Genomic DNA, 22241 nt, shown 5'->3' on the forward strand with positions numbered 1-22241 from the left:
TTGATAGGCAGCATTGAAGAAGCCAGTACAAAAGGAAAGTTAGAAAATCTATGAAGTGAGGAAATAGGCTTCATGGCCAAATTCAGATTCCAGATAAGCTAGGGAAAATAGAGTAAAATAGGATAAATTTGTTGTAAAGAGGAAAAACTTTGACACGATCCTAGAATAAGGAATGTAGGGCTGGGTGTATGTATGTAAAAGTTTGTATTTAAAAAAGCAAAAAAATGACAGTTCTGTTTTTGAGTTTTTGAGGAAGCTTCATACTGTTTCCTGTAGTGGTTGCACCAATTTACATTCCCGTCAACACCCTTTTCTCCACATCCTCACCAACACTTGTTATTTCTTGGCTTTTTGACAATAGCCATTCTGACAGGTGTGAGGTGACATCTCATCGTGGTTTTGATTTGCATTTCCTTGATAATCCAGTAATTCCACTCCTGGGTACCTATCCAAAGAAATTGAAAACACATTCAAAAAGATATATGCATCTCAGTATTCATAGCAGCATTATTTGCAATGGCCAAGATATGGAAGCAACCTAAGTGTCCATCAACAGATGATGGATAAAGAAATTGTGAGATACACACACACACACACACACACACAATGGAGTATTAATCAGCCATAGAAAAGAATGACATTGTGCCACTTACAACAACATGGATGGACTTAAAGGGCATAATGCTTAGTGAATAAGTCAGACAAAGACATATGCTATATATTTTTACTTATACATGGAATCTAAAAAAACAAACGAATATAACAAAACAGAAGCAGACTCACAGATACAGAGAACTGGTGGTGACCAGAGATGAGAATGAGCGAGGGGAGGGGCAAGATAGGTGAAGAGAATTAAGAGGTACGAACTACGAGGTGTAAGTTACAGGGAGGTACTGTACAGCACAGGGAACACAGCCCATATTTCATGATGACTTTGCATGGAGTAGAATCTATAGAAGTATCAAGTCACTGTGTTGTACCCCTGAAACTAATATTGTAAGTCAACTATACTTCAGTAAAAATAAATAGAAAATAAAAGGCACACATTTAAAGCAAACTTTGCTAGATTTTAATTGAATTCCAGCCTGATGGCTCTAAGTAACTACTGTGGGCAGTGGGCTAAGTAGTGGTAAAGACCCTCATCTATAAAGGTCCAGTGCTGACACTGGTCTAAACCAACATGCTTCAGAAATGATAACTCACGGAGGGGTGTGTGTGTGTATATACATACATATATGCACATACACACACACCACACACACGAAGAAAAAACATAAAAGCAAGGCTGGAATTTCACAGGGTGCGTCATTTAGGAACATTTCACTCCCACTTAGATTTCCCCAATACAGTCCTTCTGTAGCCAGTTACATAACTGTTTTCAGACTCAAATGATTCAATTAAAATCTAGCAAAGTTTGAAACTTTCTCAAATGATGATTATAATTCTAATAATTGATATTAGTAATAGAGTATAATATTTTTATAACAAGCAAAGAATCTATCCATGTATTTTACATTTAACCACCCCCATCCAAATAAGTTTCTCTAACGTGACTAATTAGGAAAGAATTTCAGGAACTAAATAAAAACAACAGTAGGACATCCACAAGTACCAATATCCTAATGTTATAAAGTCGCTTAGTCTCCTAACCAATGTTAATTAGATCTACAAATACAGTGCTAATAAAATCCACCAGACACCCATGGGCCCCTCACTGAAAATATTTGTGGGAATTCTTGTGTCCATGATGTCTGCAAATTTTATTAATGCTAAGTCAACATTTCAAATTTTTAAAAATTTAATAGTTTTAATTAAAAAAACCCATATACACTAAATTTCAGATTCTGTGGGAAACCCCTAAATTTTACCCTCTGTGGCCAGAATTAATATTTGACTATGTGATTTAAATTAAGGAAGACATTTATTTTTATATACCCAGAGGTAATAGACTCACTTGAATAAATCTAGTAAATAAAGCTAACTTTGCTAAAATGTGTCTTTAAAAGAGTAAGAGTTCAGGTGCACTTAATGGAATGACATGCACTATAAGCAGAAAATTTAATAGTGTAGGCTGATTTTAATTCTTCACTTTACTATCTTAAAGGATTTAAGTAAAAGCAACTTAGCAAATTTTTTCCTTCCTTCCTTCCGTCCCTTCCATCACCATGCTCTATTCTTTGTTTCTGCACTAGCAATTCTGTAACAGATAAATGAGGCATGCATATTATAGTAATTTGGCTGAATTTATTTTCCAGAAAGAGGTAAGAAGTAATAAATATAATAAAATATAATTTTGTGGGAGTTCTACCACAAATCACTTCAAGTTTGCATGGGTCACCGAGATTTTTCTTTATTGCTTAATGTTCAACATGCAAATTCTGTCAACTTCCTGCTTACACACATGCATATTTGTCTATATAACTTAGACTACTTTCTTTTTACTTAATACCAACATTTTTCAAAATGGGAATTTCTAAAAGTAGAAGACATTCTTAAAAGTTAAATGTATGTTACCATTAATTTTTGCTATTTGAGGTTGTCAACTGCATATGCCATAGAAATGACTGTCAAAATTTAATCATCAGAAGTAAACAGGGAACATCAACTGTGCTACTAGAAAATCATCTGTGATCGAATCAATATTTTTGTCCTCATATCTGACTGTGTAAGCAAGTTTTACAGCCAGAGTTCTATAGTGTTCTTGACAGACATGGCAATAAGATAACATTGCAAATCTTTAAGAACTGTGTGACCATTCTACTCAGTTTTCTTAAGCACCAACTCATATGTGCCTACTGATGATGTAAAACTCAGAAACATAAATTTGTAGTGGTGTAAATATCAAAGTTAAATATTAAATCATGAAAATACACCAACAATGGAGATCACTTAAAACGTAAAAATCAACAGATATTTTAGTTCATTGATGTAATCTGCATTTTCTCGTAATCAGGACAATTTTAGTAGAAATATTTAAATGATAATTGAAGTTATTTAACAGTTACAGCTATGGTAGGAGGAAAATACCCTCTATAAAATATTTAAATAAAGAAGTGGAAATCTACACAGAAAGAGCATTTTCAAAGTACAGAGAATGTATGGAATTTATCAGGAATATAAAATAAAAATTTATAGAGCTTCAGCTTAATTTTTGAAAGACAAAATATAATGAATAGATATTCACAGATATTATACAATAGATTACAATTTAATAATATACATTCTAGATGCCTTAAATAATAATAGAATATAATTGGGTGTAAATGGTTTCTTTGTATTAGAACAGAAGAGCAACATTGAATTAAATTGTTCTATACTCTGCATAATTTTTAGTTAGCTTAATCTGGTTATTGTGAAGGGCTAGACACTTACCCTTGAATTCAAGGCCATTTCTCTTGTCCTTAGAAATCACTGTGGGTATAAAAATGGGGAGATACTCCTTTAAGTCAATTAAATGCCAGCTTTCTTATGCTGAAATATATTTCTACGTAAAAATCTAGCAGTGAGCTAAGGTATTACTTTAAAATGATGAGGATAGTAGAGAGAGCAGAATTTAGAGGACACAAGTAAACAGGGATACCAACCAAGACAAAAACATGAATGAAAAATTAATCCATCTACAGAAATGTAAATTGTATACAAATAAACATGTGTGAAGATCTTTAGTTAAGTCAGTATTTTACCTGCTTCCTATCCCTCAAGTCTTTTTCACCAAATTATACTTAACTTTTGTATGTTAAAAGAACAGAAGTAATGACTGCATGTGTGTGTATACTTTTATGTCCGAAACCAGAACATTGAAAGGTGTTCTGGGGGGAGGGTATATCTCAGGGGTACAGTGTGTGCTTAGCATGCATGAGGTCCTAAATAAACAAACAAACAAGCAAATAAATAAATAAACCTAATTACCTTCCCCCACCAAAAAAAAAAAAAAAAAAAAAAAGTGTTCCGGGTAGCTGCATTAAGAATGCTATTAAAAGTGTAGCTCATTGTAACTGTGATTGTGAGGTACTTGGCAATCCTATAAAATAGCAATTAGATAAAATTTAATATGCAATGTGGTTATTCATTCATGGTTGATGAAATTTGGTTTTAGTTTCCTTTTCCCCCTGTACCATGAAGAACGAAATAATCATAGGATGGTTTTACATTTTATAATCTCATTCATAGAAAAAAGAAAAGATTTAGAAATACAGACTATATAGAAAAGAACAGATTTGTTCATTCACACTGAGATTTGTCTTCTCTAAACCCAAATAAAAGATGAAAGTCTATTGAGAAATCATATAAATCAATATTAAATGCAAATAAATATACGAAGTGATTACCAGATCATATTCTTGTAAATAATGCAAGCACAGGTGTGCAAAACATACCCCCAAGAAAGATTAGAATGTTTGTTTGCTGTCTTGGAATTCCATCTTTCAAAATGTCAGAGCTTCCCTTACAATATTCACCTTGCCTCCAAAACTTAAATGTAAGGCTTTACTGACATCTGCGCTTGGATTCTGGGCTCAGAAACAAAAAGGACAGAAATGGTGCTTCTGTTTCTGCAGATCTTGTATATACCATTACATTTTTCATCTGAAAAGTGTATGTTTCAAGGATTTATTAACTTACAAGTCTAGAAAAATTGGCAAACTAATACTTAACATTTCCTTGTTTCTACTTTCTAAAATGTCTTATTCAGTTTCCCACCAAAATACCTTTTGCAAATTAATTTGAAATATAAAAAATGACCCTTTTTACTTATTTGCAACACAAATTATCTAATCCAGCTGCCACGATAGTGAGCTTTTAAATAAAGGGAATACAGTTAAGAGGGGTACATACTTTATTTCTTTAATGAGAAACTAGTATTTTTCACTAAAGAAAATATTTCCTACACACATGGTATGTTCCAGACATTCTAAGTGTTGGTTATAAAGTTGAGCAAGACAAACAATATCCTTGACACCAGGGAGCTACCTTTCTGTCCGTCTGTCTATGTATCTATCCAACTATCCATCTATCTGTATCATTTATTGTAACTATTTTATCAAAACAGTCAACACATTGCGTCCAGAAAAAAAGACTATTAGTATGTTGGTATTTGGTTACGTTCGCTTTGTTAGTTCATTTTAAACGTAATATAAATCATCAGAAGATGCAATGCTCACTGCCTGATCTTGTTTTTAAATGTGTGATTTCTAAAATAGCTAAAAGAAACGTTCCTAGGGAAAATGTTACGGGCATTCTTTGGATGTATTTAACTTAAATAGGAAATACTAGTCAAAGGATGTTCATGAATAAGTTGAACACATTCTACTTGCTTGCTATACAACTTTCCACAAGATCAGAACATGATATAATATCTATGAAATCAATAGGCACTTGAAGCTATGATAGTTAAGGTAATGGCTATCACTATCTGATGATTGAAGAAATCTTTTTTTTTTTTTTTTTTGCTGTCAGAAGTAGCTTAGCTATTCCTAGAACCTTATTCTCTTTACTCTCTTCAATGTGAAAATCAATACAATTGGACAAGTTTCATGCAGATTTCTGTTGGTATCCTTATGAGAAATGCATACACTTAATTATTAGTCTGGAGACAAATGACATCATTATTATAACATATTACCCATGAATGTATTATAACTCCTTTTTAATTCAGGGCTCCTTTCAGGACCTAAAAGAACTTTATAAACTTCTCAAAAGGAATTTTGAATACTTGTTTTGATTTATTCAAAGATGCCTTCTAAAATTTTTGGAATTTTATGTCTTTAGTTTGAATTTTATCAAGAAAATTTATCTAAATTATTATGTTTTTATATTAACTGGGCTATACCTTGTCTTGGGTATGTATTTTGTCTGTACATAATAGCAAAATTGTCTCATTTTTCCAGTATTTAAGCTACTTTTTTCTTGCCTATTTACAATCTAGTGATACAAACTGAATAGCAGATTTACTGGTTATCTTTGTCTTTTGTTTCTGAACTCAATGCTTCCCTGTGAAGAATGGTATTTGATATGTTTAAAGTAGAAATTCTAAGTAGATAGTGGAAGTTCTTTATGTTCCTAGTTTTGATCATGAATATGGGTTAATATTTTTTGTTTTATTATTTTATTTCTCTCAATTGGTGTGTATATTAATGCATTTCTGATAGAGAACTTCTCTTACATTCTCAGAATAAACACCGTATGGTCATGATGAATATTTTATAACACTTCTAGATTCCCTCTGCCAAGATTAGCACTTAGAATTTTTCACCACTCAATCACAGATTAATCTATAATTCTCTTCTTTTACACTATTTTCATCAAGTTTAAGTTTCAATAATTTCCTATCTCATAAAATATCTTAGGAAATATGCTCTTTCAAACTTTCCTAAAACGTATTTTTTATCTGTTGCTGAAAGTTTTGATAAAACTCACCTATGAAAATTAGCTATAAAACTTGGTTTGTTTGTTTCAAGGAGGAATACGGAATTTGATGTGTAAGTTATTTAATAGCAATTACTCCGTCAGCTCTTTTTTTTTTTTTTTTTACTTTTTACTGAGTACTAGAAATTATTTTCTAGAAAATTTCAAATATCTCAATTTATAACTTCAATGGATTCAAGTTTTTCAGAATCTTCAATTGTATTTTATAAATATCAACTATAACTCTAGTTGTTTTTAAAATTTTTTAAATTAGTTGGTGTTTCCTCTTTCTTATTGATCAATTTTGGTAACAGGTTTTTGATGTGGTGAGAAATTTGGGGGATTCTTTGCTGTAAGGAATGTCTTTTTTCCCCTCCCTCCCTCCACTTTACTTTATAAATGGTAAGTTTGGTTTTTGCCACTCAGAGTCATACTCCCAGTCACCATGGACCACATTTGGATCCAGAGCCAGGCAAACTCTTGGCTGCAGCTGCACTGCTGTTTTGTGTTTCTGTGTTGTTTCTGGCCAGTGAAGAGTTTTATTTGTACCACTAAACATGCTTATGTTTCTTAATGACTTTTTAAAAATAGGTCTTATTTCTTACTGCTGCTTAGAGTGGAGGCAGGACAATCAATGCATCATCTCACTGTATCATCTTGACAAGGATTGCTTATATACTCTCATGTCAGCAATCATTTTACTCTGAACGTGTAAATTATTTGTACCATTAGATTGTAGTCTGATATCCAAAATGCCATTACATCATATGGTTTGTTTTTATTCAGCCAGAATCTTAAAAAGATTGGATAATTAAACCATCAAACAGTTCCATTTTCTCAGATGAATGATGATCCATTGGCAGCATTTTGGAAAGTGTAACTTACTGTGCTGAAACAATAACTCAGATGGTGGTATCTGAGTGACCCATAAAAGTTAATACAATTTTTGGAAGGGTCTAATATAGTCCCAAAGAAGAGCTGGGAGAAAGTAGGTCACTCTGTAAGCAAACCTCAACATCCCAAAGAATAGTGGAGATAAAAAATGATTCAGAAACAGGAGCCACAGTAACAGAATAATTCAATTGTGCAAATTGCTTCAAGCATAGAAAAGCAAGCAACTGTGTCTAGTATTTATTTTAGAAAATGTACCCCAGCTCTTTACCATTATTTATGATTACAGTGGGCAGTATTAGATCATTTCACTTAAAAACTTTTAAAGTGCTCTCACATGTATTTTCTCATTTGATCATATTACAGTTCTGTGCGATAGGGTATAGATATGTTTCTAAACCTACACACACACACACACACACACACAGCTAAGATGGGTAGATAGATGTTACATGAGTCTCCTCATTCAAAACAATTGCCCTGTTTACTATAATGCAGACATACACACCAAGATTGTCATTTCTTTTTTGACAATAAGAATTAATAGGCAATGTGAACACCATAAAGAATGTTTTGATGTATCTTTGTTAATGTTAGCTAGAAGAGAAAACATCTTTCCCCCATAAATTTTTTAAACATCTATATTTGATTTGAAGAAATTCAAATTTCTTACTTGTACATGCAAATCTGGGTCATTAACCATTCACAGGGATGAAGAAACAGGCCTAGTATACAGCTTACAGAAAGCCAATGATGATAGAGCATGCAACATGGCATGTCATTTTTTAACACCCAGTGAAATGTAAGAATAATTTTTATTTTTAATTACATCTTTGAGTAGTTTAATTTCAGAAGAAATCACAAAAGGAAAAAAATGTATCATTGTCTTCAGAATTCCTTTGGATAAATAAAGGAACTCTTGTTATAAACTTATAAGTTTAGAAACAATTCAATATTAGGCTTAAGTTATATTAAATGTAATGAGAGAAACTTTTTTTAAACAATAGGAATTATCAAAAAATAAAATAAAATTCTTGGTGAAGTAGTGAATTCCTAATTCTGGGATGATTTAAGTGCAGGTGGTTTACCAGAGGGATTATGACATCAACTTGATGATTGTGTAGGTGATCTTTGTTTCTTCCAATTTCAACTGTCTAAGATTCTTTGGAAATGTTGACTGTTAAACCTCCAGATGTTAATTTCGGAAACTCCTCCTTTTTGAAGTTAAATATGATCTATTCTTTAATTCAATGAATCTTTGTGTAACAACTAGTATATACCATGTACCACGCAGACGCACTGGGCATAGAGTGGCAAATAAAGAAGGACACGATCCCTGCCCTCATGATACTTATATCTGGTAGAAAATACAGATGTCAAACAAAAGCACATACCTGGATACCAGCAGGAAATCATATTTTGATATGTGACATGAACTAAAAGGTCAGGTTGCTATGAGATTAAGGGTAAAGTTCTATATGATCACGAAATGCCTCACCAAGGGAGTGACACTGAAGCTGTCACCTAAAATAAGAGAAGGAAGTCAGGCGAAGAATGATGAACATGTCATGGTCATAAAAAAAACCCAAAACAGGCTGTGCTAGAGGATAGTACGTGGGTAGAGCTTTGAAGATTGAGAAAATTTTAAAAATCAGTTCTTCTGATACATAACAGATGTGCAGAGAACAGCCTTGAGAATGCTGACATTGACCCAAGTGTCATAGGTCCTTGTAAGGAGTTGTTATTTACTGTTGGTTTAATGAGAAGCTATGGAGAAATTTCACCCAGAGAGGGATAGAATAAATACTGTGTTTCTAGAGTTCCACTCTTTAATGTGGCGTCTGTACTGAAACCGGAGAGGTGAGTTGGAAGCTAGGGTAGGAATCCAGGGAAGAGACTGTGATAATCTAGACCACAGTAGTAGCGGGCAAGTGGGGGAAAATTTAAAGATAAAAGGAGATTTAATCGAATTTTCTGATTTATTAGGGAGTGGCTGAAGTCGATGTGAAAAACTAATGGTTTCTGAACAAGACAAAATAGCTGCTAACAGACTTTTCCAACTGTGGTAAACAGTTATAAAAATGGGACAAAATGTATTTAAAAAATGTATAAAAACAAGTTTGAGAGAAATGGACCACACTGAATTTTGAGAAGAGAAGCAGATTAAACCTGCATTTCTCACTGGGGACATTTTTCAAACCGCTGTACAGAGAAACAGAGCCAGACAGAGAACCCTGGTCTCAATGAGTGAGGAAACAGGTCAGAATCTGGGGCTGTTGGAATGGCTGGGATTTAGAGAGTATCAGAGAGAAGAAAAGGAAAGAGAAGCCCTGCAAACATCTGCACAGAATATGCCCGAGGTCCTGTGGCAGGCCCTAAGCTGGCCATGTGCAAGGCAAGAATCTAGAAGGTTCCAGCGGAGAACAGAGACTGAGAAGCTTGAGAGGGCTCAGTACTGGGCAAATGCCGGGGTCCCTTCCCGGTTGTACTTGAGGCTTTCAGTTGAGACTCCAGAAATACTATTCCCTACAAGTAAAATCATGCCTTAGAGGTAAGAGCTCTGCTCTACTAGGGGGATAAGTTAAAATACATCTGTGCTAAAACGGATTAAAACCAAGCCCCAGCAGTGTCTCGGTCTGTTCAGGCTGCTGAAACAGCATACCGCAGACTGGGACGCTCCTAAACGAGGAACGTACATACTGAGGTAGCCCATGATGTACGAACATGATACAGTTGGAGGGGTATGCAATAAAATGATGAAATGGAAAATAGACTTAAATTTGAGTAACTCACAATTTAAATGATAATTCTGCATTTAGATAAGTATTTGTAAGCAATGTTCTGTAAAATGCTACTGATGTGTATAATTTCCTTTTCCATGCAGTATATTTCTGTTTTTCAGAAAATAGATATTCCAGAAATTCACTTGTCACAACTGAACAAATTAGAGCAGTGTTACAACTGATAGTTTTCAACAGAAATATAAGTAATCACAGCCTTTATTTACATGCTCCCATTTTGGAGGGAAGGCCCTAGAGACAAACCTTAGAAAAACGATGGTGGATGTTTTTAACCTGTGGCTTTGGGTAGAAAGTGACCATTGTAAGTAGTCCAGATGGAAGCCAAAAATAAGAATAATTAAGGAACATAAAATTTTAAAAGTCAGTCACAGCCAATAAACTTCCCAAATGTGAAGGATCAGGTTGTCAGACTGTGAGTCTCTCTTACTTCATCAGTCCTTAAATAAGGCAAAGTTCAGTTAAATCTGGATAGCTTAACAGAAAATGTATTTTTACTTTATATCTTAATGAGATCCATTTAATGTTGGTGAAAATACTTTCAACAGAAAATAATTAAGGGAAAAACCTGTAATAACATGATATCCAAAGATATATTCTAATTATGTTAAATAATTATTGACCCAGAAACTTATATCCCACATAACTAATACACAAAAAGGAACCAAAGACAATATTTTTCATAAATTCATTCATTAAACATTATTTTTTCAGTTGTTCTGAAGGTTATTAACATTAATTTATGAAGACATTGGTTCATTAGCTCAATGCATAGCCAACAACAGTGATTGCTATTCCTTGATTATTATTATAATTAATTATATATGAGATTTTCAAATGTTTTTCTACTAAAAATGCCTAGAAATACTATAATAATGTCAGAAAACCATTTAGATCTTATTTTTATGCCTAAATAGTATTCCACTGTATATTTACATAAACCACATTTTCCTTATTCATTCATCCATTGATGGACACTTAGGTTGTCCCTATGTCTTTGCTACTGTAAATAACGCTGCAGTAAACATGGGGGTTGCAGATATTTTCTCAAGTTAGTGTTTCCATTTTCTTCAGATAAATAATGAAGTGAAATTGCTGGATCATATGGTAGTTCTATTTTTAATCTTTTGAGGAACCCCACATTATTTTCTATAGTGGTTGCACCAGTTTAGAATTCTACCAACAGTGCACGGAGTTGCCTTTTCTCCTCATCCTCAGTGGCATTTGTTATTTCTTGTGTTTTTGATCATAGCCATTCTAACAAGTGTGAGGTGACAGCCTCATTGTGGTCTTGATTTGCAGTTTCCTGTTGATTAGTGATGCTGAGCATCTCTTCATGTGCCTGTTGGCCATCTGTATGTCTTCTTTGAAGAAATGTCTATTCAGATCTTCTGCCTATTTTTTAATTGGATTTTTTTTTTTTTGCTATTTAGTTTTATTTGTGTGTTTTGGTTATTAATCCTTAACAGATTAATGATCTGCAAATATCCTCTCTTGTTCAGTAGGTCATCTTTTTACTTTGTTGATGGTTTCCTTTACGGTGCAGAAGCTTTTGAGTTTGATGTAATTCCACTTGTTTGTTTTTGCTTTTGTTACCTTGCTTTTGGTGTCAGATCCAAAAAATCCTCGCCAAGACCAATGTCAAAGAGCTTACTGCCTATGTTGTCTTCTAGGAGTTGTATGCTTTCAGGCCTTACATTCAAGTCTTTCGTTCATTTTGAGTTAATTTGTGTGTGTGGTGTAAGACAGTGGTCCAATTTCATTGTTTTGCATATGGGGGTCCAGTTTTCCCAATACCATCTATTGAAGAGAGTGTCCTTTTCCTGTTGTAAATTCTCAGCTACTTTGTCATATCAACTGACCATCTATGTATGTGTAGGTTAATTTCTGGGCTCTGTTATCTGTCCATTGATCTATAGGTCTGTTTTTATGTCAATACCATAATTTTTTTTCCTCCAGAGGAGGAAACGAAACACCTGGATGGTGCTTGAGTTTGCTCACTCAGGTTCTGCCGCTTCCTGACCAAACCCTATCCTCTCTCCACACCCCAAAATTCCAGTATATTATTTTCCAGTGCTGCTGAATATTTTAAGACTTTGCAGGTTTAATAGGTATTTTAATGGGAAGGTGTGAGAGCATTTCTAATATTAACACAGTGCTGCCAAGTTGTTATAGATCTCATTGCTGAAAAACCAACATCTGGAACAAATTTTATTCTTACCCTTAGTCCCCATGACTCACTGTCTAAGTGGCCAAGGTGACTGTCATTTTGTTACAAGTATGAGCTAGTGATGTTTTCTTTATTCTATTAAGATCATGTATTACGAATGCTACAAATGTTTTAGAAAGTGAATTGGTAATAATGTAGGTGATTATTATGACTTGAATAAATCTCTTGTATAAGAAAAACTAAGTAGACAAAACACTTAGCAGAAAAAAATAGCAAGGGCATTTTATCAAAGAAAAAATATTGTATCAAAATAGTACTGTGAGAAGTCAGAATAAAGTAAGCCTCCAAAGAAAACTTAAAATTTGAAATTCTATGTGTGTGGGTTTCATTCTCCTACAAGATGTAATGTGAAATGGCCTTCAAGATGGGGGCATGAGATACTAGTCATTAAGTAAACATAACTTCTTATAAAGTGAAAAAAGAGCTAACAAAAGAGAAAGATAAAAGGAAACCTGTAAAAACAGATATTAAAATTGTCTTGAATGCAGAGTACTAGCAGCAACGAAAAATTATTAGACATGAAAAGCTACTGCAGAATTCAGAGGGAAAAAATACCTAAGAGTTTAAAATGCTTGTAGATAATATTGATGCGGTGAAAAAAAAAAAAAAAGCAGAGCAAACAGGTATTGCCTTTGCTGAAGGAATAACTGATGATCATGAGGAGGAAAGAAAACACAATAAAAACATGTAAGAAATCATAGTGCATCTGGAATCTTCCTCGACTGAAATGTAAAGGCTTGAGTGTAACAGATTAAATGTACTCTTCACAATTACATCCAACTTATTTGCTACGTATTTACATTAGGATCCTTTCTGTTCACATTCAAAGTCAGACTATGACTAATTTTTAGCACCTTTGTAAGAAAAAAGTGTACTGTCAAGTACACTGATGGCAGATAGCTCTTCTATGACACCAAGATGGTAGAGCAGTGTTTATTGTTGGCCAAAATTTGTGAGCCTAGAATTGTGTGTGATCCAAGTTCTTCACATGCCAAAGCAACATTGGACAGAATCACTGAAACGTGGATACGCATTGCTGAGTGAGGAGCCAAAATAAAGAGGTCACTATAGCAAGAGATAAAGTGTCAGTGAAGCTTTAAAACTAACTAAGAATTCAAATAAAAATACCTAAATATGCTTTCACTTAAAAATGCAAATACGAAAAAACATCTTAAAATTATGGACAACAAAGAAAATACTAATTTAGGTCTAATCCCTGCTAAATAAATGGATAAATCTGAATTGAGAGCATGACCCTTATTGTAAACTTAAATGTATAAGAAATTATGACTTTATAATTAGCTGGATGGAGGAGATAAAATACTCAAGGAATTGTCCCCCACACAAACAGACCTCAGTCACCTTAAAAGTGACATGAATTTAGGGATTCAGAAATAGGGAAAGGGGAATATGGGTTGACTACAAACAGCAAAGATGATTAGTCATTGATTTAAATCTAAAGCGTAACAGTTAAAAACTGGAAGTCAGGGTGAGTAGAATGTATGTAATAAAATGATTTCTACCTCCAGTTTATACATTTTTACTTCTGGAACTTGCAGAAGGGCAGGAAGAACAAAAGCAAATATTAAGATAAATAATTCTTTATATAGGAGAATAAAGTGTAATTTTATGCCTCATTTTAATTATAGAGATGTAATTAAGAGGTTCAAGATGGTAAAAATAACTTGAATGCCTCTTAGTGGAAACAAAATCAAGATTGTAGAACTCCCAAATCGGGGGCAGAAGATAAAACACAGAAGCAATACCGCACAGCATGGGCCTTATAGGCAAGCCCAGAATGCACAGGCCACATCAAGCAGGCAAAGGCCATAAAGAAAAGAAGGCATACTAAATTTTTATTTATGACAATTTTGTTAATATTTTAAACCTTTTTGTGAAGAATGAAACATTGACGTAAAGTAACATCCTTTTATATTCTCTATAAAAGAGGCATGGGTGTGAACCTGGGAAAACAGAAGGCAGTTTGAGCACACCCCGGTGCTGGTTCTTATCTCTGCCCTGCACCTGCTCCTCTCCTGCTCCAGACCCTCCTCTCTGCTCTCTGTAAAAATGCAAAACTGTGGGCGCAGATATGCAGCTCCCAGAGGATCTTCTGATGTTTTGATTTCTACCAGAATCAGGGGAGTGGAAACCTGTATGGGACCACGCGGTGGACGGAACTGGACCGATACAGCAGGAAAAAGATGCAGAGTTGTCTCTGACGGGGATTTCGGTCCCTGCAGCAGGTCCCAGCTCGGCCCCTGTGCATCCCTTAGTGGAGCTGTGTGTGCGCCTCACTGTGCCTCGTATTCCTAAAGGGTCTTTCTTATCCTGAGGGTCTGGTGAATTTACGGAGAACGACATTGGATGTTTGCTTGTCTCAGCGTCTCTTGGTTGGGAGATACAGCTTGAGTACTGGGGGCCGGAGAGCAGAAGAGCTTTCTCCCCGCAGCTCCCCAGCCTGAGACCTCCAGTATCTCCAGCATAACACAGAGCAGAAACCCCTGGTCAGTCCACGAACATCTGATTTGCCGCAGCTGAGGGACTTTAATATTTTCAAGGGAATAGCTACTGAACGGACCAAAAAAATCAATTCCAAATGGTGATCCAGAATAGTACTCTGATCAGAATAATCCCATGGGGATGAAACCAGGGTTTAAACATTATATTTTGTAACTAAAAAAGTGACAGCATTTTATAATTTTAAATTTAGTTGATGGGACTTCTGCTTGAAAATAAGAGATAAGAGATCACCCTAGGCTGATGCTACTGTCAGCAACTAGAAAAAAAGGCCAAATTTCAAAAATCATAACTTTAAAGGCATATGAAATGTGTAGACATAACAGAACTAGATGGACTAAACTCTTCAGAGAGGAGAGAACCATTTGGATGTGAGCTGATGACCATCTATTATTTTACTTCCCTGGAGAATATGCCACTTCTGCTGGCTTGACTCAGGTGGAGCATGGCTGCCGGGGGCTGTGGCCGGGAGGAAACAGGTGATGTATTTAGGGACCACGAGGGGCTGCAATGACAGACGCAAATAGAAGGCCAGCTTTCCCAAGACATTTGTGAATTCTGAGGGTGTTTGGCAGGCTAAAGAATTAAGCCAAAAGCTTCTGAAAAGAAGGGAAAAAAAGTCTCCTATTTCCCACTAGAGAAAAAGGCCTAGAAATACGGGAGGCAAGAGATGAGCGCCTCAGCAAAAGCCGGGAGTCACCCGAGGGCACGTACCAATCCTGGATGAAGACAGAAGCCTGAGAACAGCAGAGGCTAAAACCAACCAGCAGGAAAACTGCAACTGGGCGGAAACAAGAAAAAGAACAGGATAAAGGAAAAGTTAATATTTACCTCTTATCTTCAAAAAGGTCCAAAAGGACAAAGCATCCATAAATTAAAGATGATATTAAAGAGGGCAAGAAAAAGCTTTAAGGATTAAATTTTTTACCTTAATAACATCATTTTATTAAGCTATGAGAAACATACTATAATAAATGAATAATTAAGCACAAAAGATACAGACAAGGAATTTAAGAATGTTGAGAAATGGAACTTCCAAGATAACAGAGCTATGTCTAAATAGGAATCACTCCCTATTAGTTTACCAGATACCATTATTCATTTGGAATTAACTTACTGAGTCATAAAGGTGGCCTGAAGAAAAAAAATTAGATAGGTACACAGAAAATTATATAAGTAAACAAAAACAGGCAATTATTAAATGTTTAAAAAAGGAATAGGGGCACACAGAATGCTATTACAGTACACCACGGGGTTCTGCAGTAAACCACCTTAACATTTTCCTGAAAAATATAACTATTTAACTCAAAATGTGGCATAAACTATATTGACATGCTGAAACAGGTGAAGAGCTGCTGAGGCTGTGGCAATGTGAGAGTCAAGTCTTCATCCAGGAACCAGTTCTCAGAAATAATGTGAAAAGAACAGCAGGGAAAGCAGATCACGTAGAAACATGAGCAACTAGCAGGAAAAGCACCTCATGGACTTCAGAGCAGTTGGCGCTGGGGAATGAGTCTTGATTAAAATAAATTTTTAAATTTCATGAAATCAAATATGTCATAAATTATAGCTTCTGGGATTTGCGTTTGCTTAAAAAGGCCTTTCCCAAATGACAATAAAACTCTCACGTTTCCTTATAATACTTTCACCATTGACGTCTGTTATCTCTTTAAATTCTACCTGTAGCTTAATTTCATACGGTTTGTTATTGATGCTTTAACTAACTTTTTATCTACTTTCAGATTTATTTGTAATGTTGCTGATTTAGATAAACTCAGGTAGAGAGCTAATGGACTCATTCACTGTTCAGAATCTTAACTTCGGTATGTTATCATAGGGAAAAAATATAAAATTTATTTTTAATCTTTCAACGTTACTATAAAGTTACTAAGTAACGTTGAAATATCACAAATGCTACTGTCATCCCCAAATAGAATTTTGTTAAAGTTAACACATATTGTATACTTTTCTACTCTTTGTGGTTATTACAAAGTTTGAACTTTTAAAACAAAGGAAATTTCATCCAAGAGGAATTAGTAATCCTTCCTCAGTTAAAGACTTAACCATAGCTTTCAGTGGACTACTTGTATAAGTTTCTAGGGGGACTGTGACGTGTGGACACATATATTTTGTAGCCTCCAAATAAACTTTTTTTTCCTTTTCTAAAATAATGAGTCAGATTCTGGAAGCCTTAACCCGCAAACCCCACTGCAGGAATCATTATTAAAATTAAGTATGAAAACACTAAATTCTATTTAACAATTAAGCTGAGTCACTTCTTAGATGCCACATTTAATATCAGAAGATGCAGTCCAAAATATATCTCATACTTAGAGAAATTAGGCTAATAAGATCTATATATGAAAGCTGTATTTCCATTCAACTGTAACATTCTGAGTTATTGTCCACTCATTCAGAGAATAAATAGACCTAAAAGCAAGCTAAAGAGAACTGATATAATCTGATTTTATGTAACTGAGTTAATCATAAGTCTAAGAATATAACAAAATGTTCTTTCACAAAATTCCAAGTTACTGATCTGATTACTTTTATCTTTTTTTTTTAACACTTTTATTGTGATTATGATTCCTGTACAGTAAACGACACATTTCAGATGTACAAATTGATGAATTTTGAATGCTGTTACCTCTTTATCCTAAATTACAGCTTGATGTTAAAATAAAATGTCTTACTTTTTAGTTTTAAGTTCATATTCGTCTACTTAGTCACCTCTTGCTACTGAACAATTTGTTGGATGCTAACAGTTAAATTGGAGCAAACGTTAAAAGTAACAGAACCTTAACTCTTTTTGGGAAATATTCTGCACCCTACTCATCACTGCCATTCCTACGATCCTTCATTTGTAGTGACAAGAACCGAAAAGTATTGTCAGATTTAAATATTAAAGAAAAATATATTACATTAAATGAATAAATTGAAAAAAATTATGAATGAAATCCTGGCCAATGAGAAACACTTTATTGGTGTATTTCTCTTCTTTATTTAATCTACCCTCAATTTAAGCCTCATAAAATAATCATTAAACATGTCGGACTTCTCTGAAATGGCACTATTAATCTACACTAAATTGTAAGGTATGGTGGCAAGCTCATAATTAAACAGGAATTGTTAACTCCATGTTACAGGTGAGAAAACAGACTTCAAGGGATCAAATGAATTGCTTAAATGTCTTATGCATGTCTGGAAGTCTCCAAACCTCTTCCTCTGTAATTCTGGCAGATCTAAAGTGACAGGTCTTTTCCCATCCACAGACATCCATATGACACTTAGGTAAATATAGCTATTGAAGCCACTATTTCTCACCTGTAAAATGGAGATTCTAATTTCTATCCTATAAAGCAAGTAAGGTAGTGCCCACATAGAGGGAAAAATGAGATCCAATGTTAATATTATATGTGTTCCAGTAGCCCTTTCTTATATCACTATGTTTTTATTATGTGAGTTGTTCTTTAAAATTTTTCCTAATCAACTACATTCTATTTAGAACCCAATTTTATTTCTACTTCTCTTCTAAAATAATGTAGAATTATATATTTGCTTTTCCCTGCTTCTTTATCCGAGTCATCAGCGTAGCTCCTGAATAGGACAGATTTCTTTCACGTTACTTGTTGTGTGACTGTGGGATTGACACCTCACTCCAATAATTACGGTTCAAGTTGGACTCAGGAATATTTTTTTCCAAAGAGAATACATACAAACATGAGATATGTTCAAATAAGAACAATATTACATTCAGCACAGAAGCTGTTTTCCTATTTAAACTTGCCAAGCTGTTACTGCAGAAAATAATTACATTGGTCTGTTAGCATTTACTTTTGAATAGATCTTTGTAGTGTTCTGGTTTCTTGGTGGATACAGTGTGTACAGATGTATGAACACGTCTCTGAAAATTATTCTCTTCTTAGGAGCAGAATCCTCCTCAATGAGCAGAAATTTTCAAATGTTCTTTATTAGTTATGTCCCCAAGTGAATATAAAATTTAGCCTTCATTTGAAGATACAGAAACCAGATATTTCAAAGTGATTTCAGAAAACATTAGTTACTATCTTCCCAACAGTATAACAGAAAGAAAAATACTGTGTGTACTTCTTTAGAAATGGCTCATGCCAACACGTTGAAAAGACATTAAGATTAGAAATAATACTAAGATTAGAAATGAGCACCCTTCTGCTTTCCACTGCATCGGGCGTGATGTACCCGAGGTTCAGGCACCGTGGAGAGAGCTGCACGCCCACTACCAAGGTGAGAATGCTTTGGAGGAGATTCCATTTCCCACACCAGTCACAGCCTACAGCTTTATTCCCAGGAGTAAGGGAGCGCCAGGCCGGGTGGGACACGGAAGGCCTTTGCGTTCTGGAGGGAGAGTGCACAATGTGTGCTACCTCAACGCTAATCTTTAAGTCTGTAACAGCTCCCCTTGGGATGTGGAGATGACACCGTATTTTCAACAGTCTGACTTAAAGTCAGCTAACAGCTCCTTTCTTCCATGTATTTTTATAAACCTTTGTAAGAGCAGCAGTCATAAAATAGGCATTACTTTTTCTGTATCTATTCCTTCATATTTTACATGAATCGGTGGCACTTTGCAGTATAATACCAAACACTCCCCATTGTGGTAGCATTTCTTTAGGTGGTTCAATATAAAGTACGCATAAGTTACTATAGTTCTAGTATAAGATATTTCTGTTTGAAACTGGTTAATATAACAATGCCGAGGGGTACTTAAAACAGTATTGGGGTTTCTTGATTAATGTGGTTATGAGTATTCTCGTTTAAGAAAATATTTATATTTATATTTTCTTTTATTCTCAGAGTTTTCTAATATTTATAATTCTAAAGATTTTCTTTAAAGTGACACATAACATTTAAAGACAAAAAATTTGACATTTAATTTACTGGTTAATGATTATCTTTTTATATCACATTTTCCCTGACTTTTTTTAGTCTAATATAAAGGAGTTTTGGGTGTGTAACGGCAGGATTATAAAATGCTGTTTAGTAGAAGGTGTAAATTATCTTACCAAGAGATTTTAAAACAGATAAGAAAACATACCCAATAGGAGGTTACAGGTTTAAGGAGTTGAAGTCAAAGGCAAGTATTACAATTCAAAAATTTTCTGGGGGGCATTTCCAAGATTTCTTTAAAGTGATTTTTCCTTTTTCCACAGAAAATTTGCTATCTAAAAGTGTTTGCTTAAAGGAAATTACCTCCTAAAAAGCAGAATGCAACAAATAAACTAATATGTGTTGCATATTTATTAATGTCGTTTGCTGTGTCAGACACTTACACGTTCTTTCATCCGATCTTTATTAAGGGAGTATTATATAGTTCTACAAGTAACATACTCAAGGTCACAGAGATAATAAGCAGCAAAACCTCTCTTCTGACTTAGCTGCAGAAATAGGGGTCGGAGTAAAGCCTAATCAAAAGTCACTGCGTTGGTGGTACCTGCATTGCCTACAAAGATGATGACAGCAATCGTCATGTTTGTAAAAGACGTGAGCAACGGCTATGTAAGGTTATAGGGTGTCTTCTTTTTTTTTAAAGTAAATTTCTTTATCTTAAAAACTAAAATATGAAGCAGTAAACTATACTATATAAAAAGGTCTTAAATAGTCCTCTACATACAATTTTATATTTTGCTTTGTTCATACAACTCAAAGGAAATCACAGCTTTATTTCCACCTGATTTATACTTAGACACTACTTTCCAATGCTCGTGGGCTTTCCTATGACTTTACTGCAAAATGTCCATTCTTAGTTTCTGAGGTGCTTGTTGCTTTTCCTTAACTTCAATCCCAGGCAATCTGTTTGTATTAATTGGAGAGCAAATCTTAGCTGGGTCTCCTTCAGTCTCCTTATAATGCAAACCATACTGTTTGACACTTCTGCCCACTTGTGCCTTGTATGAAGAATTATGCCAAAATTATTGTTACGTCTCTGGGCTGAAAACATTTTCCACACAGCGTGCCACCCCTACCACATAGATTTGTGCATATGTGATTTTTTGCTTATCAATTACTTAAACCATTACTTAAGTAAGGTGATTCTCTTGTCAACTACCCAGCAAATTGTATGGTTTACAACATATATTTTCTTGCAGATATTATAACTTTTAGCTCTATATGAAATGTATTCTGAAAGCTCCTTTTGCCTTTCAGAAATTTTATACCTTTAGAATTAGTTGTTCTTAAATGATATTTAAATTGTCTTTATCATAACATGCAGTATTTATTGAGAAATAAGAGCTAAGAAGCCCCTAAATATAAGTATTTTGTACCTGTAAGTTCGTTTTGTTAGTATTTCTAGTTAGCAAAAAGGTTATGGATATTTAAGAAAATATGAGGGGAAACAGGACATCAGGGTTTCCTTATCTAAGGTCCCAAGCTTGAATTCAACACATTTTGTGAAATAATTGCCGGTTTTGTTAGTGCCTGAGTTTAATTTCCAAGTTTTCATTTGTTTCTTTCTGTTCATCTAAAGATCTCTGGAGCTTATGAATCTGGCTCAGGAAGTCATCAAGCTGAAAGCAACATAGAAAACGCTTCAGTTAAGATGACTTTCAGATGATGACTTGTTTTCATACAATCTTCTAAAACTGGACAATTTGTATTAATGTAAAAATATGGCCTCATGCATTATATATATATATCGGGCATGTTTAAGTAATTTGCAGGTACTTCTATATTTGATGCTCAAATTACCTCAACTTTATTCGATGACGTCTGTAAAATATACAGTGCTATCTCCTTGGTTTCTTCTTTTTTTTTCTTTTAGGTCAAACAGGATCCCTTCTAACTGCCTTTGGGAGGTAAATTAGTAAATAATTTTACAAGATAATGCTTTTATGTACATAATCCAAGTTTACTTTCTTACCATTAAAGTTCTCCCTCATCTAACCTGTGCAGGTTTTTTTAAACTTCACTTTCCTCTAGTCTCTACTTTAGACCGATAAACATGGAACTAGAATTTTTTTTTTACAGGTCTTGCTATTTTTTCTGCATTTGTTAATATATTAGGCTTAAGTTGCATTGTAATAATTATACTTTACTTGAAGTTAGCTATTCAAATCAATGTCTACTTTGTTAGATGTTACAGAAATATTTTAGAATAAAAAAGTATCCCATATAATTAAAAAATTCCTGTAAAATTCTCGCAGGCTAAGCATACAGACTGTTTTTTCTTCTTGGGGTACAGTCTTGGATCCAATTTCAGTATTTGGGGAGGAAGCAGAATGCTCAACATTCATGGCTCATTAAAAATTAATTTTCAGAGATAATTTTATTATATACAATTCAAGATAAAAATTAGAAGAAAAAGGTAATAGGCTAATAATCAGGTTTGGCTAATATTCTGGAACAGATTATTTCACATTTTC

At 34.2% G+C, this 22241-nt stretch overlaps 1 protein-coding gene across 2 annotated transcripts in view; it reads right to left on the reverse strand.

Annotated features, from left to right (window-relative positions):
- Positions 1-385: 385 nt before the first annotated feature.
- CCDC102B (coiled-coil domain containing 102B) overlaps positions 386-22241 on the reverse strand; it is a 186156-nt gene continuing 164300 nt past the window's right edge. The window contains exons 8-9 of one of the 2 annotated variants that reach the window (XM_014565855.2): positions 3373-3411; positions 386-445 (exon numbers count right to left, since the gene is read on the reverse strand). In XM_014565855.2, coding sequence (XP_014421341.2) covers positions 3409-3411 — 3 coding nt within the window. In that variant the 3' untranslated portion in view covers positions 386-445; positions 3373-3408. Of the gene's footprint in view, positions 446-3372; positions 3412-8408; positions 8818-15555; positions 15623-22241 lie in introns of those variants that run through there. The other variant, XM_032470648.1, reaches the window with a different exon arrangement.

The sequence above is a fragment of the Camelus ferus genome, chromosome 30 (genome assembly GCF_009834535.1).
Source record: "Camelus ferus isolate YT-003-E chromosome 30, BCGSAC_Cfer_1.0, whole genome shotgun sequence".
Lineage (NCBI taxonomy): Eukaryota > Metazoa > Chordata > Mammalia > Artiodactyla > Camelidae > Camelus > Camelus ferus.